Below are 19,880 nucleotides of genomic sequence, written 5' to 3'. Positions count from 1 at the left end.
CCATTGTTATGGATTGGTTTATGCCCTCCCAAAAGATATATTGAAGTCCTAATCCTTGTACCTGTGAATGGGACCTTATTTGGGAATGCGGTTTTTGAAGACGTTATCAGTTAAGTTAAGGTCAGTTAAGGTCAGACTGGAATAGGGTGGGTCCTAATCTAACATGATTGATGGCCTTATAAAAGAGAAGATACACAGGGATAAGGAGACAGGAAGGATGGTCATGTGACAGTGGAGGCAGAAGCATCTGCAAGTCAAGGAACGCCAAGGATCGCTGGAGCCACCAGAAGCTAGGAGAGAGGCGTGGAAGAGTTTCTCAGAGTCCTCAGAAGGCGTCACCACAGCGGATGTCTTGATTTTGCACTCCTAGCCTCCAGGACTGTCCAACAATAAGTTTTTATTCTTATAAGCAAGCAAGCTTGTGATATTATGTTACAACAGCTTTAGGAAACTAATACAACCATTTAAAAAAGGGGAGCATTTATTGGCCTGGGAATCCCTGGGTGGTGCAAATGGCTAAGCGCTCCACTGTTAACTGAAAGGTTGGCAGTTTGAACCCACCCAGAGGCCCTTCAGAAGACAGGCCTGGTGATTTGCTTCTGAAAGGTCACGGCCTTGAAATCTCTATGGAGCAGTTCTAATATGCATGCATGGGGTTACCATGAGTTGGGGTCCACTTGACCCCAACTAACAACAATAACAGTTGTTGGCTTTAATCACCAAAATGCATTCAGTGTGTGTGCACATGTTCACTCTGTCTCTCTCTCTTGTTCCGTCACTTGAGCTCTCGAAGCTGTCACCCAACCTCCCGCCGCCCACCCACCTCCTTGCCCAGACTCTTTCCAGGAACAGTGGTGATAGCGGGTTCCTGAGGGAGTCACAGCTTTTCTCCCTCCTTTCCTCTTTCCCTCTTCCCTCCCTCTCAGGCCCTGCTCTTGCAGCCTCCCCCAGAGGGCCCACCTGAGATGCCAGGATGGCATCAGGTCCTTCTCCTCCTCCCACCACCCCTGGATCTCCCTGGAGACGGCCTGCATAGTCAATGGTCGGAAGAGATGTCAGAATCAGGGAGTGGTCAGGTCCAGGGGGTACTTGGCCCAGAGAAGTTGGAACCCTCATCAGCAGCAAGCTAACAGCGGTGCTGGCACAGTGTCTCCTGGTTCCTTCCATGCCAGCAGTGACAATAATGCCAGAAACCCTGTAACTGCTGTTGAGCATGGACCACGTGCCAAGTGCTGTGCTAGGCACCTGTGGCTCCACGGGGCCATTGTTTACCCTGTTTGACAGATTAGAACACCAGGCTCGGAGAGGGGTCATCACCCCTGCCAGAAAGTGCTGGTGTTAGACCAGGTCTCCAGCATCCCAGCCACTTAGAGCATTAAAAGATGTGCCTCCCAGGCCACACAGCCGACTTCCTTCCCCGAACTGTCTGTTAGGCATTTGAACCATCTGTTAGGCAATCCTGGGACTCCACCATCCCCCACAAGCCTAAGAGTATTTGCTGTAAGTTTTCTGATCTTCAGAAAGATCCTAGTCTCCAGAGACCACCCACCAACCCCTGCAGAGGCCAAACCCCTGGGGAGCCCTGGGGAGCTATGCCCCTGCTCAGAATGTGGGCCCTTGATGGAGCAGCCTGTCTCTGGCCCAAACCTGGAGCTGGATTTGCCTTGGATGACAGATTCTGAAGGGCGGTGGTGAGGCAGAAGGAAGATACCCTCACCCCTTCTGCTTAGCATCTTGCCAACGACGCTGCTCAGGAGCATCTGTGGGAGTATGCAGGAAGTATTTTAAAGACTCCAGAACCAGCCAGCATTCAAGATCAGGAGTTGGGTGTTTTAACAGTGTGGCTGGCCAGGTTGGCGCCCCTGAGCTCCTTCAGGGCACAGACAAGGCACAGATCCCCTACACCCCCAGCAAGGCTGGGCACATGTGAGACCCAGAAAGAAACAGGGGCCTTGGGGTCTTGCCTGCAGGGGCTGGGACCCTGGGGGTGGACCATGGCCACTGAGGATGTGAGATCCCTGAAGTAGGAGGAAGGCCGGCAGGCCATGTCTGTCAGCCGCTCTATCAAGCTCATCCCTAACACTCCTTGTACAAAGACCCATAAGGGAATCTGAGGACATGGGGAGAATATGGGACAGACCTGGCTCACACCCTGCTGTGTTTTCTCCTGGCTTGGCAGCCTTGGGCAAGTCATGTCTCTCCAGGCCTCAGTTGTCTCATCTATGAAATGGGCATGTTGACCACCCCTACATCAGGGGGTTGTTGTGAGGTGTTGATGAGTGCTCACACTCCAAGTACTCACTCAGGGCACCCAGGACCTCAACCTCACCTACACCTCTACACCCTACCCCACACTCTGGGTCCAGTCACTCTGAACTTTGCTGGTCTTGATAGGCCATCGTCCGTTTTGCCTCCTGGCCTGTGAACCTCTCTTTCCTCTGCTGAGAACACTCTTCCACTCCTTTCTGGCTCACTCTATCCCAGCTTAGACTTTCCCTTCTCCAGGACCCTCTCCCTGATGCCCCAAACGTTGGTTTAGGTGGCTTTTGACTAGGTTCCCACCATGTCTGTATGTCCTTCATTGCAGTGCTTGGTCAGGCTCAACCATGTTTGCCTGGTCACGTGTCTCCTCCCTCATGGAGAGGGACCAGGCCGACCAGGAGCCAGGGAGAGGCTGCAGGAGGGCTTGAGGTTGGAGGAGAAAGGCTCTTTGGCCCCAGTGGAGACTTTGACATCACAGGGGGAGCTTCCCAAACTGTTCATGGCCCAGGCCCTGGGCCAAGTGGCCAGTGGGGGATGGAACACAAAATAGTGACCTCAGGGAGAAAGGACCAGCCTGGCAAGTCCAGGAGCATGTCTACCTGTGCTCATTGCTCCTTGGCCCCTCATGGCATGACAGTCCTGCCTGGGGCCAAAGAAATCAGGGACCCCCCTCCCCCATGTTAACAGAGACTCATCTGCTTGGCCACCGAGATGACTCTGGAGCAGTTGCATCTGACAAGGAAATAAAAAACGAAGGAGAGGATCCATTTGCCTGTCATCTGTATTGTCACATGAAATGCACATACATAAACGTTTAACTTGAAACGACCTATTAGGTCACATGGAGTCCAGCCCCTGGGGGCCAAAGCAGCACCGATGCCCACGGGCCGCTTTATGTAGTCTAGCGTTCCATAGGCAGCGGCAGGGGGCACCTGGTCTCCCCAGGCTCTGGAGCTGGGCACTGGGAGAGGCCAGCTCAAGCCCCAGGGCCTTTGGCTCCTGGGGCAGCACCTCCCAAAATGCACTTGGGGAAACCACATTTCCTTGGGGGTTAATAGCTGTTCCACGAGAAAAGGGTTCTATGGTCAAATAAGTTTAGGAAACATGGGGTTCAACAAGGCTCTACAGGAAGCTTGTCTACAAGACTTGTCAGTGTCTTTATGTCAACAATGGCCCTCGTGAATCTCCAATATAGGGGGAGAATATACAGTGTTTCCCAAATGTATTTGACCAGAAAACCCTTTTTTCTCCCCAAAGCATCCTGCAGGCTGGCATCCCATGAGGTACCCTTTGGAAAATGCTCCCCTAAGCTATTGATGATCATTAATAAAAATGGGCTCCTCCACTGGTGGTGGGTTTGGGGTGTTTTGCTGGGCATTGTGCTCTGGTGTGGTAGGCACAGCCAAGAACTCAACAGTTATGACGACAAAAGGACAAGACTCAGCCCCTCTCCCGCCATCTTGGTTCTTGCTTGTCATCTCCAGAGCAGAAGCTTAGCAGGGCTGTCTCCATGGCTGGACCCCTGCTGGCCTAGAGAGGAGACGTGGATTCCAAGCAAAGGGGCAGGTGGTGCCCAGCACGACCGAACACGCCAGTTGGGGCTGCCAGCCTCCAACCCGGAAGGGAAAGTCGAATTGGGAGTGGCTGACTGCAACTCTGGGACTGCTGGTTCACCAAACCCTGCTGACCCCTGCATCCTCCTGCTGCCTCTCTCTGGCCACTCTCTCCTCCAGCCTCCTTGGGAAGGTGTGCTGTGAGTGGGAGGCTCACCAGGCCGAGATGAGCATCTGGCAGGTGTTGGAGGACATCCAGACCATCTCCACCAGACGGAACTGGAAGTAGCCAATAATGAAGCCTGAGATGACGTCCGTAATGTGGTGGCGCCCGATCATCACACGTGACAGGCCCACACAGAAGGCCCAGAGCACCAGGAGGACACGCAGGGGCACTGCCAGCACCAGGTGGCTGAGGAAGAACTTGGACACCATGGCGGCGCGGCTGGCATGCCCAGCTGGGAAGGCGTAGACGTCCATGGTGAGATAGTCCAGGAGGCTGGGGCTCGTCTCATATGGACCTCGCCGCTTGATGAGCTTCTGCACACCGGCCACTGTCATAATGTCCAGGAGCAGGGCTGTGGGCAGGAGACACAGGCATGCAGGCTGTCAGAGCCATCGACCTTCTGGGGCCCCCCAGGCCAAGCTGCGCAGCCCCAGGCTCCTCCGACTTCTTCTCCCACCTCCCTCCCCACTACGTCACTGCAGCATGCTAACCTCAAACACACCCCACCTCAGGGCCTTTGCCCCTGCTGTGCCCCCACCTGGAATGCACTCCTCCTGGATATTCACATGCTTACCCCCTCAATTCCTTCATAGGAGTTTTCCCTGACAACCCCATTTATAAAAGCCCCCACGGTCTCTCTCCCCATCACTAGGCTTTATTTTTCTTTATAGTGTTTCTCACCATCTGACGTATTATATTGTATATTCTTGCTGATTTGTCTCTTCTCTCTCTTCTCCCCACCAGCCATGTGCCCCATGAGGGTGGGGGGGGTCCCATTTTGCTCATAGCTGGGAGGTGTGAGGGTGTCCCTGGGTGGCACAAATGGTTAAGCACTTGGCTACTAACCAAAAGGTTGGCAGTTCAAAGTCACCCAGTGGCACCTTGGAAGGAAGGCCTAGAGATCTACTTCCAAAAAAAGGCATTGGAAACCCTATGGAGCACAGTTCTATTCTGACACACATGAGGTCGCCGTGAACTCAAACTGACTCAAAGGCAATTGGTTTCGTTTTTGGTTTGGGAGATGTGAATGAAAGAGTGGGTGATTTTCTCAAATGACCTCACTGAGAGCCCCTGACAGCCCTGAGTGCAGGACTACTAGCATCATCCCCATTTTACAGAGGACAAGACAAAGCCACAGGTTCCCTGGAGCATTCATACCTGCTGCTCCTTTCTGGAATGTCCTCCCCTTTCCCTTTCCACTGGCTCATCCTTCAGGTCTCAGCTTAAGTGTCACCTCCTCGGGGAAGCTTTCCCTGATGCGCAGACCAGGCTAGCCTCTGACTGTGCTCTCTCAGCACCCAGCATTTCTCTTTCATGGTCCCTGTCCAGCTGTAACTGAGGAATCTGTTGGGTGGTGAGATGTTAGCATCTGCTCTTCCTCTCCCTGCACCATCACTCATTGAGGCAAGGGCCATGTTGGTGTTATTCCTCAGTTTACGCCCAGTGCAAGTACCCAGTGTTAGTTGAGTTGCTGGCCCAAGGCTCATGGCCAGAGGGCTGGAGCAGGGATTCCAACCCAGGGATCCCTGTCTGCCTGGACTCTTTCCTCATTTGGGGAGCACATGGGAGACCTGGGTCTCCATCCCACCTCTGTCGCCAGCCCCCTGTGTGGCTCTAGAGAGGCCACCCTGCCTCTCTGGGTCCTGGTTTCACACAGCTGATCACACTGGCCCCCAGAGAGCCAAAGCAGGAAGCTCCAGGCAAACCCTCTGACATGGGGTTGAGGGTGCAGCAGCAGGGCCAGGTGCACGGTCAACGGAGAGCCCTATACCTGTGCCCCACATTCTTTCCCAGCCCTAGGAACAACTGGTCCCAGGTGACCTTGCTTGACCCCTATGAGGTCACAGTACCCATAAGCCCTTCTTCAGGTGACAGTGAAGGCAAAACCGGCAGTGTGGTGCAGTGGTGAAGCACCAAGTGTCATAGTCAGGGATCTGGGTTGAGCCCCAGACCTGGAGCCTCTGGGCTGTGTGACCTTGGACAAGTCCTCTAACTTTCCTCACGTGTAAGTTCAAGACAAAGAAAACCTCCCTCCAGGGCTGTTGTGAGGCCAGGTAAGATCTGCGCGAGGGTGCCTGGCACCATGCCTGTAGGGTGACCAACTGCTGCAGCTTTGTCCAGGTCAGAGGGGTTCCCCAAGGCGCAAGACGTTCAGTGCTAAAATCACAACAGTCACAGGCAAACCAGGATGAGATGGTCCCCTTGAGCGCCTGCCACACGGGAGGGCTCGATTAGACTAAATGACAGCTGAATGCAACCTCCCAGAAAACTTGCAGCATTCATCAACATTATTGGCTCTCAACTGCTCTTGCTTAGAAATTAAAAAAAAAAATTTTTTTTGAAAAAAATTACACAGTAGATGTTCACTGTAGAAACTTTATAAAACAGAAAGCAAAAGGAAATGTTTAAATTACCTCTGATCCTACCACCCAGAGGTAGCCACTGTTCCAGACTCTTCTGTCCCTCTATGGATCACAGAAGAAAAACTGAAACTTGCTCTCCATACACTGCTCTGTAACCTGCTTTTGAAAATCTTGCCACATGCAGCAGATGAGGCACCAAGTGTATTTAACAGTCCTACTGGCTGAACATTCAGACTGCTTCCAAACAACACTGCCCTCCCTGGTTAGAGCTTCTCCTGCCCTCTGCAGGGGATGTTGCTTAGAGTCCGGGCTCTTGCCTTGGGATTTGAACCCCTGGCCTCTCCTGTGGTTCCTGCCCCTCTCATCAGCCACATGGTTGGCTGATGTCTGCCTGCCCTGGGATGCCTGGCTACCAAGGCCTGCGAGAGGAGGAGCCTGAGGGAGGAGAGAACCTCCTGCTACACCCCCCTCCGTTTCCATGGTAACTGCCTCCCAGGCTCCCAGGCCTCTTGCTGGAGCACACAGAGGCAACCACGAGGTGAGTGGCCAGCCAGCTCACATGCTGCTGATCCAGAGGCCAGGCTCAGGCTCAGAGTCATCTTGGGCTTGCAGAGGTCACAGTCCCGGCAGAAGAGAGGGACCAGGGACTGCCAGGTCCCCAGGGCAGGTGGGAGGGAGGAGGTGGCTGTGTCTGACACCCTTGGGACCCCTCAGCTTAATGGAGAAGCTGAGGTAGGGGGCCAGGCCAAGAGGAGTCAGCCACCCTCTCCAGTGCAGAGAGGCGCATCTGTCATCTGCAAGCCCCAAAGAAACGACCTGGGGTATCAGGCTTCCTCCGTTTGCGGGAGGGCAAGCACTTGGCGGCTAATGGAAAGGTTGGCGTTTCGAACCCACCCAGCGATTCTGCAGGAGAGAGATCTGGTAATTTGCTCCCATAAAGATTACAGCCTAGAAAATCCTATGGGGAAGTTCTACTCTGTCATATGGGATTGTTATGAGTTGAAATTGACTCAACAGCACCTAACAACAACAGAATGTGGGATGGGGGTTAAACTAGCAGGCTCCGGAATCATAGGCAGGTTCAGAAGAGTCCTGGCCCCTCTACTTATTAAAAGTAAGTTCCTATGACACTAAGAAGTACACGAGAATAAGGGACGTTTTTGGAAATGCTGTAACATATACAATTTTGCAATAACAACCAAAAAATATATGTGTGGTTACATAGGTAGATATGTATGCACATATGTGTATAGGAAGGTATATGTGTGGGTGCTCATATAGGCGTATCTGTAGGTATATGTATGTACGTGTATGTGTATGCTGTATACGTATTCATATATATAATAAAGTACATGGGGGCATGGTTATGGATACTTCCTAGACATAGCCAAACACCTTGTGGGATTGGTTTACTGGGTTTGAAGGCTTAGGACGATAGTCTCGTGGTACAACTCAGTCAATTGGCATAACATAGTTCATAAAGGTTATGTTCTATATCCTAGTTTTGTGAGTAGTGTCTAGGATCTTAAAAGCTTGTGAGTGGCCATCTAAGATATAGTTACTGGTCTCTATTTGTCTGGAGCAAGAGAGAAAGAAGGAAACAAAAAACTCAAAGAAAGTAGTCTACAGGACTAATAGTCTGCATGAATCACAGCCTCATCTACCCAGAGACCAGAAGAACTAGATGGTGCCCAGCTACAACTACTAATCGTTCCGACCAGTGACACAATACCTCGTCCCAGATAGAATGGCAGAAAAATGTTGAACAAAACTCAAATTCCTTAAAAAGTCCAGACTTACTGGACTGGTAGATACTAGAGTAATCCCTGAGACTATTGCCTTGAAATACCCTTTAAACTTTGTAATGAAACCACACCCTCACCTTTCAGCTAAATAACAGATTGGCTCATAAAATAAACAATATCACCTGTGAGTACTGTGTTCCTTTAAAAAATCATCCATATGAGACCAAATGGTCAACATTTACCCTAAAGCAAAGATGAAAGGTAAGGGGTGGGGAAGGGAAGCTAGAGCAATGGAAATGGAACAACCAGAATGGAAATAACAAGAATGCTGACACATTGTGAAAACTGTAACCAATGTCATTGAACAATATGTAGAGAAATTGTTAAATGGGAACCTAATTTGCTGTGTAAACTTTCACCAAAAACACAATAAAATATTATATATATAAAAAAAGAGCAACTTTCTTGGAGAATGTAATCAATGTTGCTGAATTGTAGATGTATAAATTATTGAGCTGGTGTACGTTTTGTTAAATAAATACTGCACTCAGGTATATTTTCATCACAATAAAAAAGAAAAGAAAAGGAAAAAAGTATACAAAAAAGAGCAAGTTCCTTCACCTCTCTAAGCCTCAGTCTTCTCATCTGTAACAGGGGTTGTCATGAGGATGAAATGAGCTAATTAGTGCACGTGAAGCATTTAGCACAGCTTGGCATGTGTCCAGCCTTCGAGAAAGGGTGGCTGTTAGCATTGCTGCTGTTATTCTTCCTCTTTGAGCCAGGTAAGCAATTTAAGACTTTCAGACCCTGGATGGGTGGCTTCAAGCAGGCACTTCAGTGAAAAGGTTTTCTGCTCTGAGGTCCTACCAAGGTCAAAATGGTCTGGCCTAGGGTCCAAGACCTCCACCATCTGAAGGAAAGCTTCCCAAGGGTATGTCAGGGAGTCAGGGCCCAGGGCAGAGGGCGCTGGTAGGCAGTGGCCGGCCAGGTCTGGGTACCAGGAGGGCCACTGGGGCCTCAGGGGGACTAGCTAGAGCCAGAGTTAGGTCAAAGCATGACAGTAATCACTGGAAGACGTGGGTCATCTGTCTTATTGGTGACCAAATTTCTCAGCAAAAAAACAGACTCAGAAACTTACAGATTATTTTTGTTGTGTGCCATTGAGTCGATTACATGTTTCAGAGTATAACTGCCCCATAGGGTTTTCTTGGCTGCAATCTTTATGGAAGCAGATGGCCAGGTTTTTCTCCCAGAGCCGCTAAGCGCTTAACCGTTGTGCCAACAGGGCAAATTATTACTGGTTTAAAATCCACCTTCCCAGACGAATGTGAGCCCCGAGCAAGCACGGGTCCATCTGTGTCGTGGGACCATGATCCCAGTGTAGGTGCCCATAGAGGGTGCTGGGTCCACAATGAAAGATAGAAGGAGGGGGCCGTGTTGGCCTCACTCTGAGGGGGTGGCTGGAGGCAAGGAGGGCTTGTGCTTTGACCTTTCCAGATGCTCCAGTTTCTCTGCATAGGTGTCAGGATCCACAGGCCAAGAATTGAGCTAGATCCATGCCTTTCATATATTTAGTAGCACAACATTTTTTTCCTCATGAAAACATATACAAGGACACACTCCGTGTAACAGATGAAGGAGGCACCGCTCTGGCTGAAGCTGGGTGGGTGGGTGGGGTCGGGCATCTGGAGCTCAGCTCACAGGTCATCCCTTCCTCCCCAGGGAGGTCTCTGAGGCTTACCTGTATCATATGATTTGAAAACCATGCACCTGGGCTTTTGGGAAGCTGCTGCTATTTCTGGCAGGTTCTGTCTCTTGAGGTCATAATGAGGTGGGGACTTCCCCCTTCCCTCCCTGTGGCCCTCAGGGACTGTTGGGCTAAGCTTGGCTGTCCAGCTGTGCAGTTAATTCCTTCCCTTGACCATCAGATCGTGGGTACCACTGTATGCCACGTGCTGTGCCAGGCACTAGAGCCAGTGAACCAGCCTGTCAGGGTCCCTGCTCTCAGGACCACACAGTTGAGGGGGCAGACGGGCAGCAGCAAAGAATTATACAGAGTTACTTTATTACAGGTGTGGTGGGACCTGTGGTCTTTCCACCTCACCACATTGCAGCCATCTGAGTTTTGGGGGGTGAGGACTGTAAGCTTCCCAGTACAGTCGACGGCTTCCCTGGCCTACCACCACCCACTTCCCCTGCTGCTGCCTCTGCAGGGAGTCTCCCCTCCCCCAGCATGGCCAGCAATTGGTGTGACTGTGATTCTGACACCGTCAGCACATAATCTGGAACCCAGAAATAGAAGCAAATGGCGCCATCACCCAAGGCTTTGTGAATTCTGCTCACATGGCTCTGTCGAGTGTCTTGACTTACATCCCCTCCTGGACTCCGAGGGGAGCAAGAGGCCCCCCATGTGGGGAAGGCCCAGTCTGGCAGGAAGCTCAGGGCCAAGGTTAGGAGAGCTGGCCAAGGTTGCACAGCTCCTGACTTGCTGTGTGACCCAGAGCATATCACTTAACCCAGGACTCTGCTCATCAAAGTAGCGTAGGGCAGGAGCTATGCACTTTGGCTTCAGAATCAGAGAGACCACATCAAGGTCGGCTGCTTGCCAACTACATGACCTTGGGCACAACCTTGGGTATGGCCATCCCCTCAGAGACTCCGTTTGTTCTTTCATTGATAAAATGAGGCTCATTCTAGAACCTACTCTGAGGGCCGTGTGCAGCAAACTCTCCATAAATGGCACCTGTGACCAGCATCAGATGACAGCAGTGCTTGGCTGGACCACTCTCACGCTGGCCTGTCCTGACAATCGCCACCCTGAGATGCCTGAACCTCGCATGGAGGAAACCCAGTTATTCCTGAGGCCCTGCTCTCCTGAAGGCCTCCTGCTCGTCAGGGAGTGGTGAGAACCTGCCTTGGTGCCCACTCCTCTCCCCCGACTCAGCAATCCTCAGGATCTGTAGCGGCCAAGAAACCAGAGTGCTGGGGGCATTGTGAGGGCAAGGCAGCAACTAAAGCTTTCTTAGAAGAAAGCTGCTATCATGGAAGCAGCAACTCTAGAACATCACTTGTCTGCCAGTGGCTGTGTGTGTGGGGGATGCCTGGGGCAGGGGGATGGCTGGGATGATCACACGTGGCCCGTTTTGGACATGGGCTGCCTTTCCCTGGAGGATGTGCCCTGTAGGACCAGTTCAGCAGAGGTCTGGGGCCCGGAGACTCAGGGCTGGGATGGGGACGGGGGCTGTGGACTCAGCTGTGGGCAAATGGAGAAGCAAAAATGGGCCCTAAGTGTGCTCCTTGCTGGCTGGTAAGGGGGCAGGTTGCGGGCGGGTATCTCTGGCTGGCTGGGGCTGTGAGCAGGGGCCTGGTTCCTTTGGCCTGAGGGTTGACCCTGCCTCTAATCCTCCCATTCTAGCCTCTTCTGGAGGTTGAGATTCAGCCTGAGGGCGTGTAAATTGGTCCAAATTTCTGGAAGGGCATTTGGCATTCAGAATCCAAAGTCTTTACAACGTGTTTCCCTTTGACTCAGCTATTCCATTTGCAGGAACATTTCCTCAGGAAATAATCAGGGACATGCACCATGACTTGTGCTTAAGGATGTCCACTGCAGCATTATTTATAACATTGAAAAATGTGAAACAACCCCATGTCCTTCAGTAGGAGACGGATGGGACAGATTGCGGCAAGTCTAGACAACTGAACACAGCTGCCATTGCAGATGATGAAGGCAATGTGTGTTCATAGCCACCCAAGGAGAGCTAGGGGGTCTGTTAAGTGGGAATGGTACATTACAAAACAGAACTTGCCACTTTTGTAAAATAATGTATACGTATATACACATAAAAATAAATGTGTTTATATTCAGAGAAAAAAGTCTGGAAGGTTCTATACCGATTGTTAACAGTGCTGCTCTCTGGATGAGGATTGAGGTTACTTTTTTTTACATTGTCTTTTTATAATCCTGCATTTAATTTTTTTCCTTACCATGAACATGTAAAACTTCTGCATGTTTTTACAAAGTTATTCTAAAAACCAGCGCACATAATGCTACAATGTGGGTGAAACTTGGAAGCATTATGCTGAGTGAAACAAGTCGGACCCAAAAGGACAACTGTTGTATGACCCCATGGATGTGGCATATCTAAGGCAGGCAAATGCAGAGACACCAAAGTTTATTGGTGGTTACCGGGGGCGAGTGGGGGAGGCAAATGGGGAGTTATTGCTTAAGGGGCACGGAGTTCCTGTCTGGGGTGATGGACAACTTTTGGAAATAGATAGTGGGGATGGCAGCACAACATGGTAAATGTAATTAATGTTACTGAGTTGTACACTTAAAAATGGTTAAAGTGGCAGACTTTTTGTTACATACCTTTTACCATAATAAAGTTAAACAAACAAAAAGCAGTGCCCCGTTCCAGAAGAACACAGCCCCTGAGGAATGTGTGGTGAGCAGAGAGGGTGGGTTGAAGGACAATCCAGTCTTTTGCCACTGGAACCTCCGCTCCATTGGCATGAGCAGGGTGTGTGTGTCTGGCATCTCTCCTGACCAGGGTAGCCCCTGCCTCTGACCGGAGCTCAGCCACTCCAGCCCGCGGTGCCCGGGGGGCTGAAGTATGGGTCTGCTTTGTCTCTAACTCTCCTGGCCTGAGTGATTCTGAGCACATTTCCTAACTTCTCAGGGCTTCTATTTTCTCACCTGAAGAATCCAGACACTAAAGCCTGTTCCACCTGTCTCCAAAGACTGCTGAGGTGTGAGTGATCAAAATCCCATGTATAAAGGTCTGATGGCATCTTTTAGTCACTCAACTGAGCACCAAACACTGCTGGGAGCTGGGTCTGAAGCAGGAAGCAACGCAGACCGGGACCCTACCCAATTGCACAATTGGTTATTTAATTTCTGCTGTATCAGCTGCAAGGGCAGATGAAATGATAGCATAGAATGGGGGCTTGACCTGGTCTGGGGGTGGCCAAAGACTTCCCTGAGGGGGTGGACAGCACTCTAGCGCTGAGAAGTTAGTGTGTGACACATCTCCAGTAAAAAGGAGTGTTGCTGACAGTGAGGATTTGGAATTGGCCTACATATCCATCAACTAGGGAGAGGTTAAGCCAGCCTTGGTAGAGAGGCTGTCACCGAGAGCAGGCGCCGGTGGACAGGGGATAGGAGAGCTGACAGAACAGATTATCTGGACAGCTGGCCCAAGAGGGACTGGGTGGGGTGGAGGGGGCATGCTAAGAGATGGTCGGGGGAGGGTGGGGGGATGGAGAGATGCTATGAAATAACCAAGGGGGCTAGGTGGTGGTGGGATGCTGTGAGGTGGCCCCGGGGCCAGGGGGGATGCTGTGAAGTGGCCAAGAGGGAGGATGGAGGATATGGGGAGATGGTGGGGGTAGTTGCTGCAAGGCAGAGATACCAGTTCTGGTGTCTGCCCCTCATGGTTGCTGTGAAGGGATGTGGGGGCTGAGACCAGAATTCCAAAAGGGAGGGTAGATGGCAGGTAGGTAGGTCCCTCCCAGCCCACGCATGGTGCAGCCACGAGAATAATGCCGAGCCAGGTGAAACCTGATAGAAGGTCAATTTAGAAAAATGTGCTATGTTAGTATGTGCACAGAGAAAAGTCCAGAGGCATGTGCCTCAAACTGCAGCAGAAGTTATCCCTGGAGAGGGGGGGTCTAAAGGAGATGATCACTTTTTTTCATTATCTATCTTTGTAATGTTTGAATTTTTTTTTCCCAGAAGTGTCAATAAAGATACTTTTATAAACGACTTAGATCATGGCAAAAAGACATAGAGGCCATTTTCAACCACAGAAACATGCCCATAGGAAATTTGGCTTGGTGAACCAGGATGTCGTCTGGCTCCCTTTGGGGAGGGAAAAGGAGAGGAGCTTTAGGGGACCTGGAGGGAGGCTGGACCAGGACTTCTAACAATGACGATAATTATCACTATACAAGCATTAACTGAGCATCACTAGGAGCCAAGCACTGTGCTAAGCTTTATGTAATTCTCCAGTGAAGTATCCTAATGACCCACTGGATGGATGAGAAAACAGGCTCAGAGAGGGGAAGTCACTTGCTCAAGATTCACAGTAAGGCTGGGATTTGCATCCGGGACTGGTTGATGCTAGAGTTCAAGCTTTTGCCAGGTGCTAAGACCCCTTCTTCCTGGGAGGTTTCTGGAGTCTGGGCAGCATGCACTGTGGAAGGAGAGAGCCGGAAGGGTGCAGGACCACAGGCCGTGCACGGAGCATGCGGAGAACTTCCTCCTGGCCTAGCTGGGACCCTTCATAGGCCTGGTGGTGGCCAGAGCTCCTATTTCCCAAGCCACCTAAGTGGTCCCTTGGGGGCTTAGGGGAGCCAAGGTCCCAAACATAAGCACGGAAGCCTCGACTTCCAGCCCAAAGACTGTGCCAGGAGTCTGCAGGGTGCCCTGGTGCTTGGAGTGGGTGGGCAGGGCTGGGCAGAGCTACCTTAACCCCTGGGTCCTGAGATGCTAATTCTCCAACAGTTTCCACAACAGTGATGTCACCATTCCCTGGGCACGGGCCACGAACCAGCCACTGTACCAATCACCCTCTCTTTAAATCCCCACCACAAGCCTATGGCCTCATCATACAGAGCAGGAAATAGGCTCAGAGACAGGAACGAGTTTGCACAGGAAGTAACGGGCAGAATAAAGTCTAGGCTGACCTCAGATCTGTGCTCTAGGGTTGAAAGGCACCAGGCCCCCCTAAAGACTAAAGAGCAGGCAGAACCCCGACATTTATGCTCAGCTGTTGCTCTGATTACCTGGGTGGGGAACGGTGGCCACAGCCCCTCCTGGTGAGTCAGGCCAGGGCTGTGGGATCACAGCCTGCCTGGCACTGGTTGCTGCAATTTTTTCCCACCGAGCTGAGGGACTGGACCTGCATCCACAGGAAGTGACCACAGGCCCACAGACCTGCTCTTCCCACCCTGCCTGCTCTGAGTGGCCATTGCCAAGTGGCTGCTTTGCACCAGGCCCATATTGCTCAATGGTCTCAGTACCTGGATGTGTCACCAAAGGTGCTGGCAGACAGAAAATCTCCTAGACCCTTCACCTCTTCACTACAAACATGCTTCAGGAGTGAAGCCGGAAAATATGGGTGATAACGTCTGACCTGCCTGACCCGCAGGCAGGTGGAGGTGAGGGGGAAGGTGTGGGGTTTGTAGTCAGGAGGACTTGATTTGGTTACCAGATCTACTACTTAAACAGCTGTGTGGGTGTGGGCAAGTCCCTTAACTTCTTGGAGCCTCAGTTTATTCATCTATAAAATGGGCATATTAATACTTACCTTGAAAGGTCACTGGGAAGATTTTTTAAAAATAAAATGTAGGATGTTCATGGCATAGGATTTGGTACATAATGAAGCTCAACAGATCATTTCCCTAAAGACTTAAAAAACTACTCTCCCATTCATATTCAAGAGGCGAGGCATCTTGGATTTTGTTCATCATCCTATGGAACAAACACCTTTGTGTCTGGCTGCTGAGAGGAGCCAGAAATCTGATCTCAACAGGTAGTTTAGATACTTTTAAATATTTTGGGCAAGGGAGACTTTCTTAAAAGCAAATGTTCATGTATAAAAAAAAAAAATGATAACAGTGGAGCTATTTTAGTTGGCGCCAAGGGGAAGCTTGCTTGCATGCCTCCTGCCACAGGGAGCTCACTCTCTTTCTGGACCATCTGTGTGGGAGTTGGGCAGGTCTGACTGTGAGAAAGCTGAGATCTGCATCCCCTGGCTTGTCCCTGCTTCCCTGCTCTTCATCCTGCCTGAAGCACCAAACAGAGGCTGGTTCCCTCTGTGCCTTTCCCCTGAAAAATGCAAAGCAGAGCAAGAGATGCACCTACTTCTAACCCTGACTCCACCATTGATCAACTGCATGACCTTGGGCAAGTCATCGCCCTGTGCCTCTGTTTCCTCCTCTTTAAGTGAGGATAACAGCCCCTCCCTCGAGGGGTTGTGGTGAGGATGAGAAATAATGATGTGGCCTTATGCAAAGCCAACTCATAGTAAACACTCAACATACTACTAATACATAACCATAGGGGAAGGGACAGGCAGATGGGGCCTGGGGAAGCCAGGTTGAGAGTGAGGCTCGGGTATTTGCCGTCCTCTGTGCTTTTCCACCACCGTCCTGACACCAGGCAGCCTCAACCCCAACACGGTTTTCTTGAGCCCTGTGTGAGGCCTCAGTAGCCACAGGGGAAACCACAGATAATGAGAGCAGGTTTCTGCCCCTGGAAGCTCCTGGCCCAGCACCTTGGCTGCCCTGCTCTGTCCCTGCCTCCAAGCCCATCGCGCGGCTCACAGGAAGAACAGAAGCCTGGAAGTCGGGCAGACCTGGTGCCAATCTCAAGCTCTGAGGCCTTGACCAGGTTACTTTATTTAGAGGAACCTCAGTTTCCTAACCTGTATAATGGGAATGATAATGGCACCAGCCTTGTGGGGCTGTTTATTCAGGATAAAAAAAATGTAATCAATGAATTGTCAAGAATTTAGTAATAAGAACAGAAAACCTCCACGGGGCCAGACCTACCATTGCCTACAGAAAGTATTTAATTGTTTTCTCCTCATCAAGTCCCCACCCACACCCAGCGCATGGAGCACCCAGACTCTCGGAGACACCAAGGGAGGAGATGCATGTTTTTATCACAACTTTCTCTAGGACCACAGTTCTCAGTGGTCCAACCTCACCCCTTCTGGAACTGGGACACTTAGTCAATCTTTGCTTCACCTGAGACCTCCTCTCCCCACTTGTCTCCAAAATGGTGGCCACACTGGGAGGGGCAAGCGAATCAATATGGGGCCTGGTGTGGAGGGCTGAAGCAGAGTTCATGGAGCACTTTGAGGATCCAGAGGTGCCCAGGGGGTGTGGCCAAATGGGGATTGGGAGTCACCCTCTGGGTGGAGGGAAGGTCCCTCCTTCCACACGGTCCCCACGTGGTGCTTGGCTCAGGGCAAGTGCTCAACTGAACAATGCTCGTGGCACAGACTTTGGAAAAACAGGCAAGGCCCCCTCCTCCAGTGACTGCCTTGGGGAAGGGGCAGGTAAGATCTCCAGGAGACTCTGGGTGGGTGGGAGCCCCAGGCTGAACCCCCAGGGCCCCAAGGCCCTGTGGGAGAATTCTGGGCAGGGTCCCTGAACCAAGCAGGCATCAGTGCTAGGATATCAGGGTGCACATGGTGGCAAGCAGCACACAAAGCTGCCTGCTAAGTGTCTAAGAAACTCCAGGACCCCAACCCGTGGGGTGGGAGTTACCCAGGTGAGACACTGGCTCTAGGACACCCACCAGACCTCCGACCGTCCCATGGAGGCCACGGCCTTCTGGCCCCCACCCTTCCTTTCAAGCTTCCTTGGGGCAGTGGCAACCTCTGCCAAGAGCTGGGCCTTCCTCAGAGGTTCCCACTGTGCCTCCGCTCTTTCTTGGCCCCCGTTTTGCAGGGGGCCCTCATCTGCGCATCCCCGTTGCTTGCTTCCCCACAGCCTGTTTCTGGGACACCCTTCCTGCTTAACCTCATTAGATCGTTCCAGCCGGATTCTGAGGGCCCTGTGGCCAATCCTGCTGGCCCCAGGGAGGGGAAAGCTACTTCCCAAGGGGCCTGGCAGGGCGGTGGTGGACGCAGGCACACTCACCCAGAAGCAGGTTCATAAGCACCTCCTGGCCGGCCAGTGTGCTACTCTTCACCAGGCAGAGGATGGTGCCCCCGATCCAGGGAATGCCGTGGCCTGTGATGCCAATGAGCTTGACCATGGAGCGGGCGCTGGCCCAGGACGAAGCCCTGCCGGCGCACACTCCCAGCCGCTTGGACATGCAAATGTCGATGGCCAGCAGGGAGTTGAAGGCAATGCCCTTGAAGGAGGGGTTCAACTGCATGCAGTCCTCCTCGGGCAGCTGCTGCGACTGGCGCCGCTCTCGGGCCCCGTCACCAGGGGTTGGGGACTGTGCCGACAGGCCCGGAGCCTTCCTGCCCGAGCTTCGGGGCTCCGGGGCCCCCTTGGGGGGCTGGTTCAGGGACAGGAACTCGGCCCGGTTGAGGACATTGTTGCGGTCCCGGGCCCGGGCCCTGCTCTGGGAAGCTGGCATAGCAGCCTCGTTCACACGGAGAAGGCCAGTGCCAGCCCAGCTCCAAGAGTCTTCCCCCCGAAGATAAGATGGGCCCAGAGAGCCGCCCCGTCCCTGTCTCCCTGCCTTCTCCGGTACACGCCGCAGCTGTTAAATATAGAGTGGAGGAATGCACATGGCTGTTTACCTCCGTCTGCTACCAGGCTCGAAGAGGACGTCAGTGCCAGGCTGGGCAGCCAATCAAGCCCACCAATGCGAGGCCAGCGCCAATGAAGCCAAGGGGAGGCAGACGCCTCTACAGCTGCGGCCTGGCTGCCTCAGGCCTGGGCTATTTAAATCTTCCAATGGCTCATTCCCAGGCCTTGGGGACTCTGGGAAATGTAGTCCTCCTGCTCCCCTGGACTCAGCTCTGCCTGCGGCCGGGGCAGATGCGGGGTTCTGGACTCACCCCTGCTTTTACCAGCTTCCCTGTGAGTGGTCCAGACCCCTGTGAGCCAGGCCTGCCAGCCCCACTAGCCTGGGCAGCTTGGACCTAGTCTAATGCCTGGACATTAAAGCCCAGGCCAAAGGTGTCTCAGGACACCAGATGGAGTTGACGACGTCACTGAAAGCAACATCTTGGGTCCCTTGGGGCCAGGCGCAGCTCCTCCCTCTGTGACAGCATGTCATTAAACAGACAGGTTGGTTTTTCTTTTCTTTCCTTTTTTCTAAAATCAGTCATGAATTTGACTTCAGTACATCACAGTCCAATGAAATGGAAATTTGTAAGGTTTGATTTCTGTTAGAAACCCATTGCCATTGAGTCGGTTCTGACTCATAGCGACCCTATAGGACAGAGTAGAACTGCCCCATAGAGTTTTCAAGGAGCCTGGTGGATTTGAACTGCCGACCTTTTGGTTAGCAGCCATAGTTCTTAACCACTACGCCACCATGATTTCCACTAGAGGGAGGGGTAATTGGTTGGTAATGGATCAGACCATTGGGTCTGGTTGCCTGTGGTGCCCAGAGCCGTGCAAAGGAAAGGAGCGCTGCAGTGGCTTCGGGCAGCCCATAAATAGTTACCAAGAGCCTGGCACCAGGCTGGGTGCTAGGTAGACTGCAGCGAGAGACACAGACTCTGTGCCTGTCCTCCAGGAGCTCGCAGTTCAGAGGGAACACATGGAACATGTAAATGGTCACAAGTGTGTAAACATGTTGCAGGATCATAGAACCAGGGCTCTGGGTCTGGTCTGGGAGTTGTGGAAGGCTTCCTCCAGGAAGGGACATCTAGGGATAAAGAGGGGGGGCCTGGGCAGGGCAGAGCCTTCCCCATATGAAGACTGAGTGAAGCCCATGTGGCTGGTGTGGCCAGGGAGGAGGAGGAAGGAGAAACTGCAAGTCTAGAGAGGGCAGACCAAGAGGGCCCACTGGATGATTCGGATCTGAGGCAGGCCTCCCTGTGTCTACCTGGGCAACCTGAGGGAACTCACAGTCAACAGGGGTGAGTGCTCTCTGACCACAGTGGACCAGCCCACAGGCTCCAGAGACAGACAGATCAGGTGATAATGTGTGGGTTCTACTGACTAGCTGTGTGACCCTGAGCAAGTCACTTCATCTACCTGGGCCTCAGTTTTTCTGCCTGTAATATGGGAATAATTGTGCCTACCT

At 52.1% G+C, this 19,880-nt stretch overlaps 1 protein-coding gene across 1 annotated transcript; it reads right to left on the bottom strand.

The window, feature by feature from the left end:
* Window positions 1-4,028: 4,028 nt before the first annotated feature.
* Window positions 4,029-18,392, bottom strand: PLPP7 (phospholipid phosphatase 7 (inactive)). The gene is made up of 2 exons (XM_004375770.1): window positions 17,804-18,392; window positions 4,029-4,393 (listed from the first exon to the last, which is right to left on the bottom strand). Exons 1-2 carry the CDS (start codon window positions 18,252-18,254, stop codon window positions 4,029-4,031), a joined length of 816 nt encoding a protein of 271 aa, XP_004375827.1. The 5' UTR covers window positions 18,255-18,392.
* Between the last annotated feature and the right edge of the window lie 1,488 nt (window positions 18,393-19,880).

The sequence above is a fragment of the Trichechus manatus genome, unplaced genomic scaffold (assembly GCF_000243295.1).
Source record: "Trichechus manatus latirostris isolate Lorelei unplaced genomic scaffold, TriManLat1.0 scaffold00038, whole genome shotgun sequence".
NCBI classification, from domain to species: Eukaryota; Metazoa; Chordata; class Mammalia; order Sirenia; family Trichechidae; genus Trichechus; species Trichechus manatus.
This window is presented reverse-complemented; position numbering and strand designations above follow the sequence as displayed.

Bases quoted from the DNA above. Each gene is read 5' to 3' on its own strand.
- PLPP7 (XM_004375770.1), bottom strand. From the start codon at position 18,254: ATGCCAGCTTCCCAGAGCAGGGCCCGGGCCCGGGACCGCAACAATGTC. The intron at 4,394-17,803 runs GTGAGTGTGCCT...TCCTGCCCACAG, and splicing joins GCTTATGAACCTGCTTCTGG to CCCTGCTCCTGGACATTATG.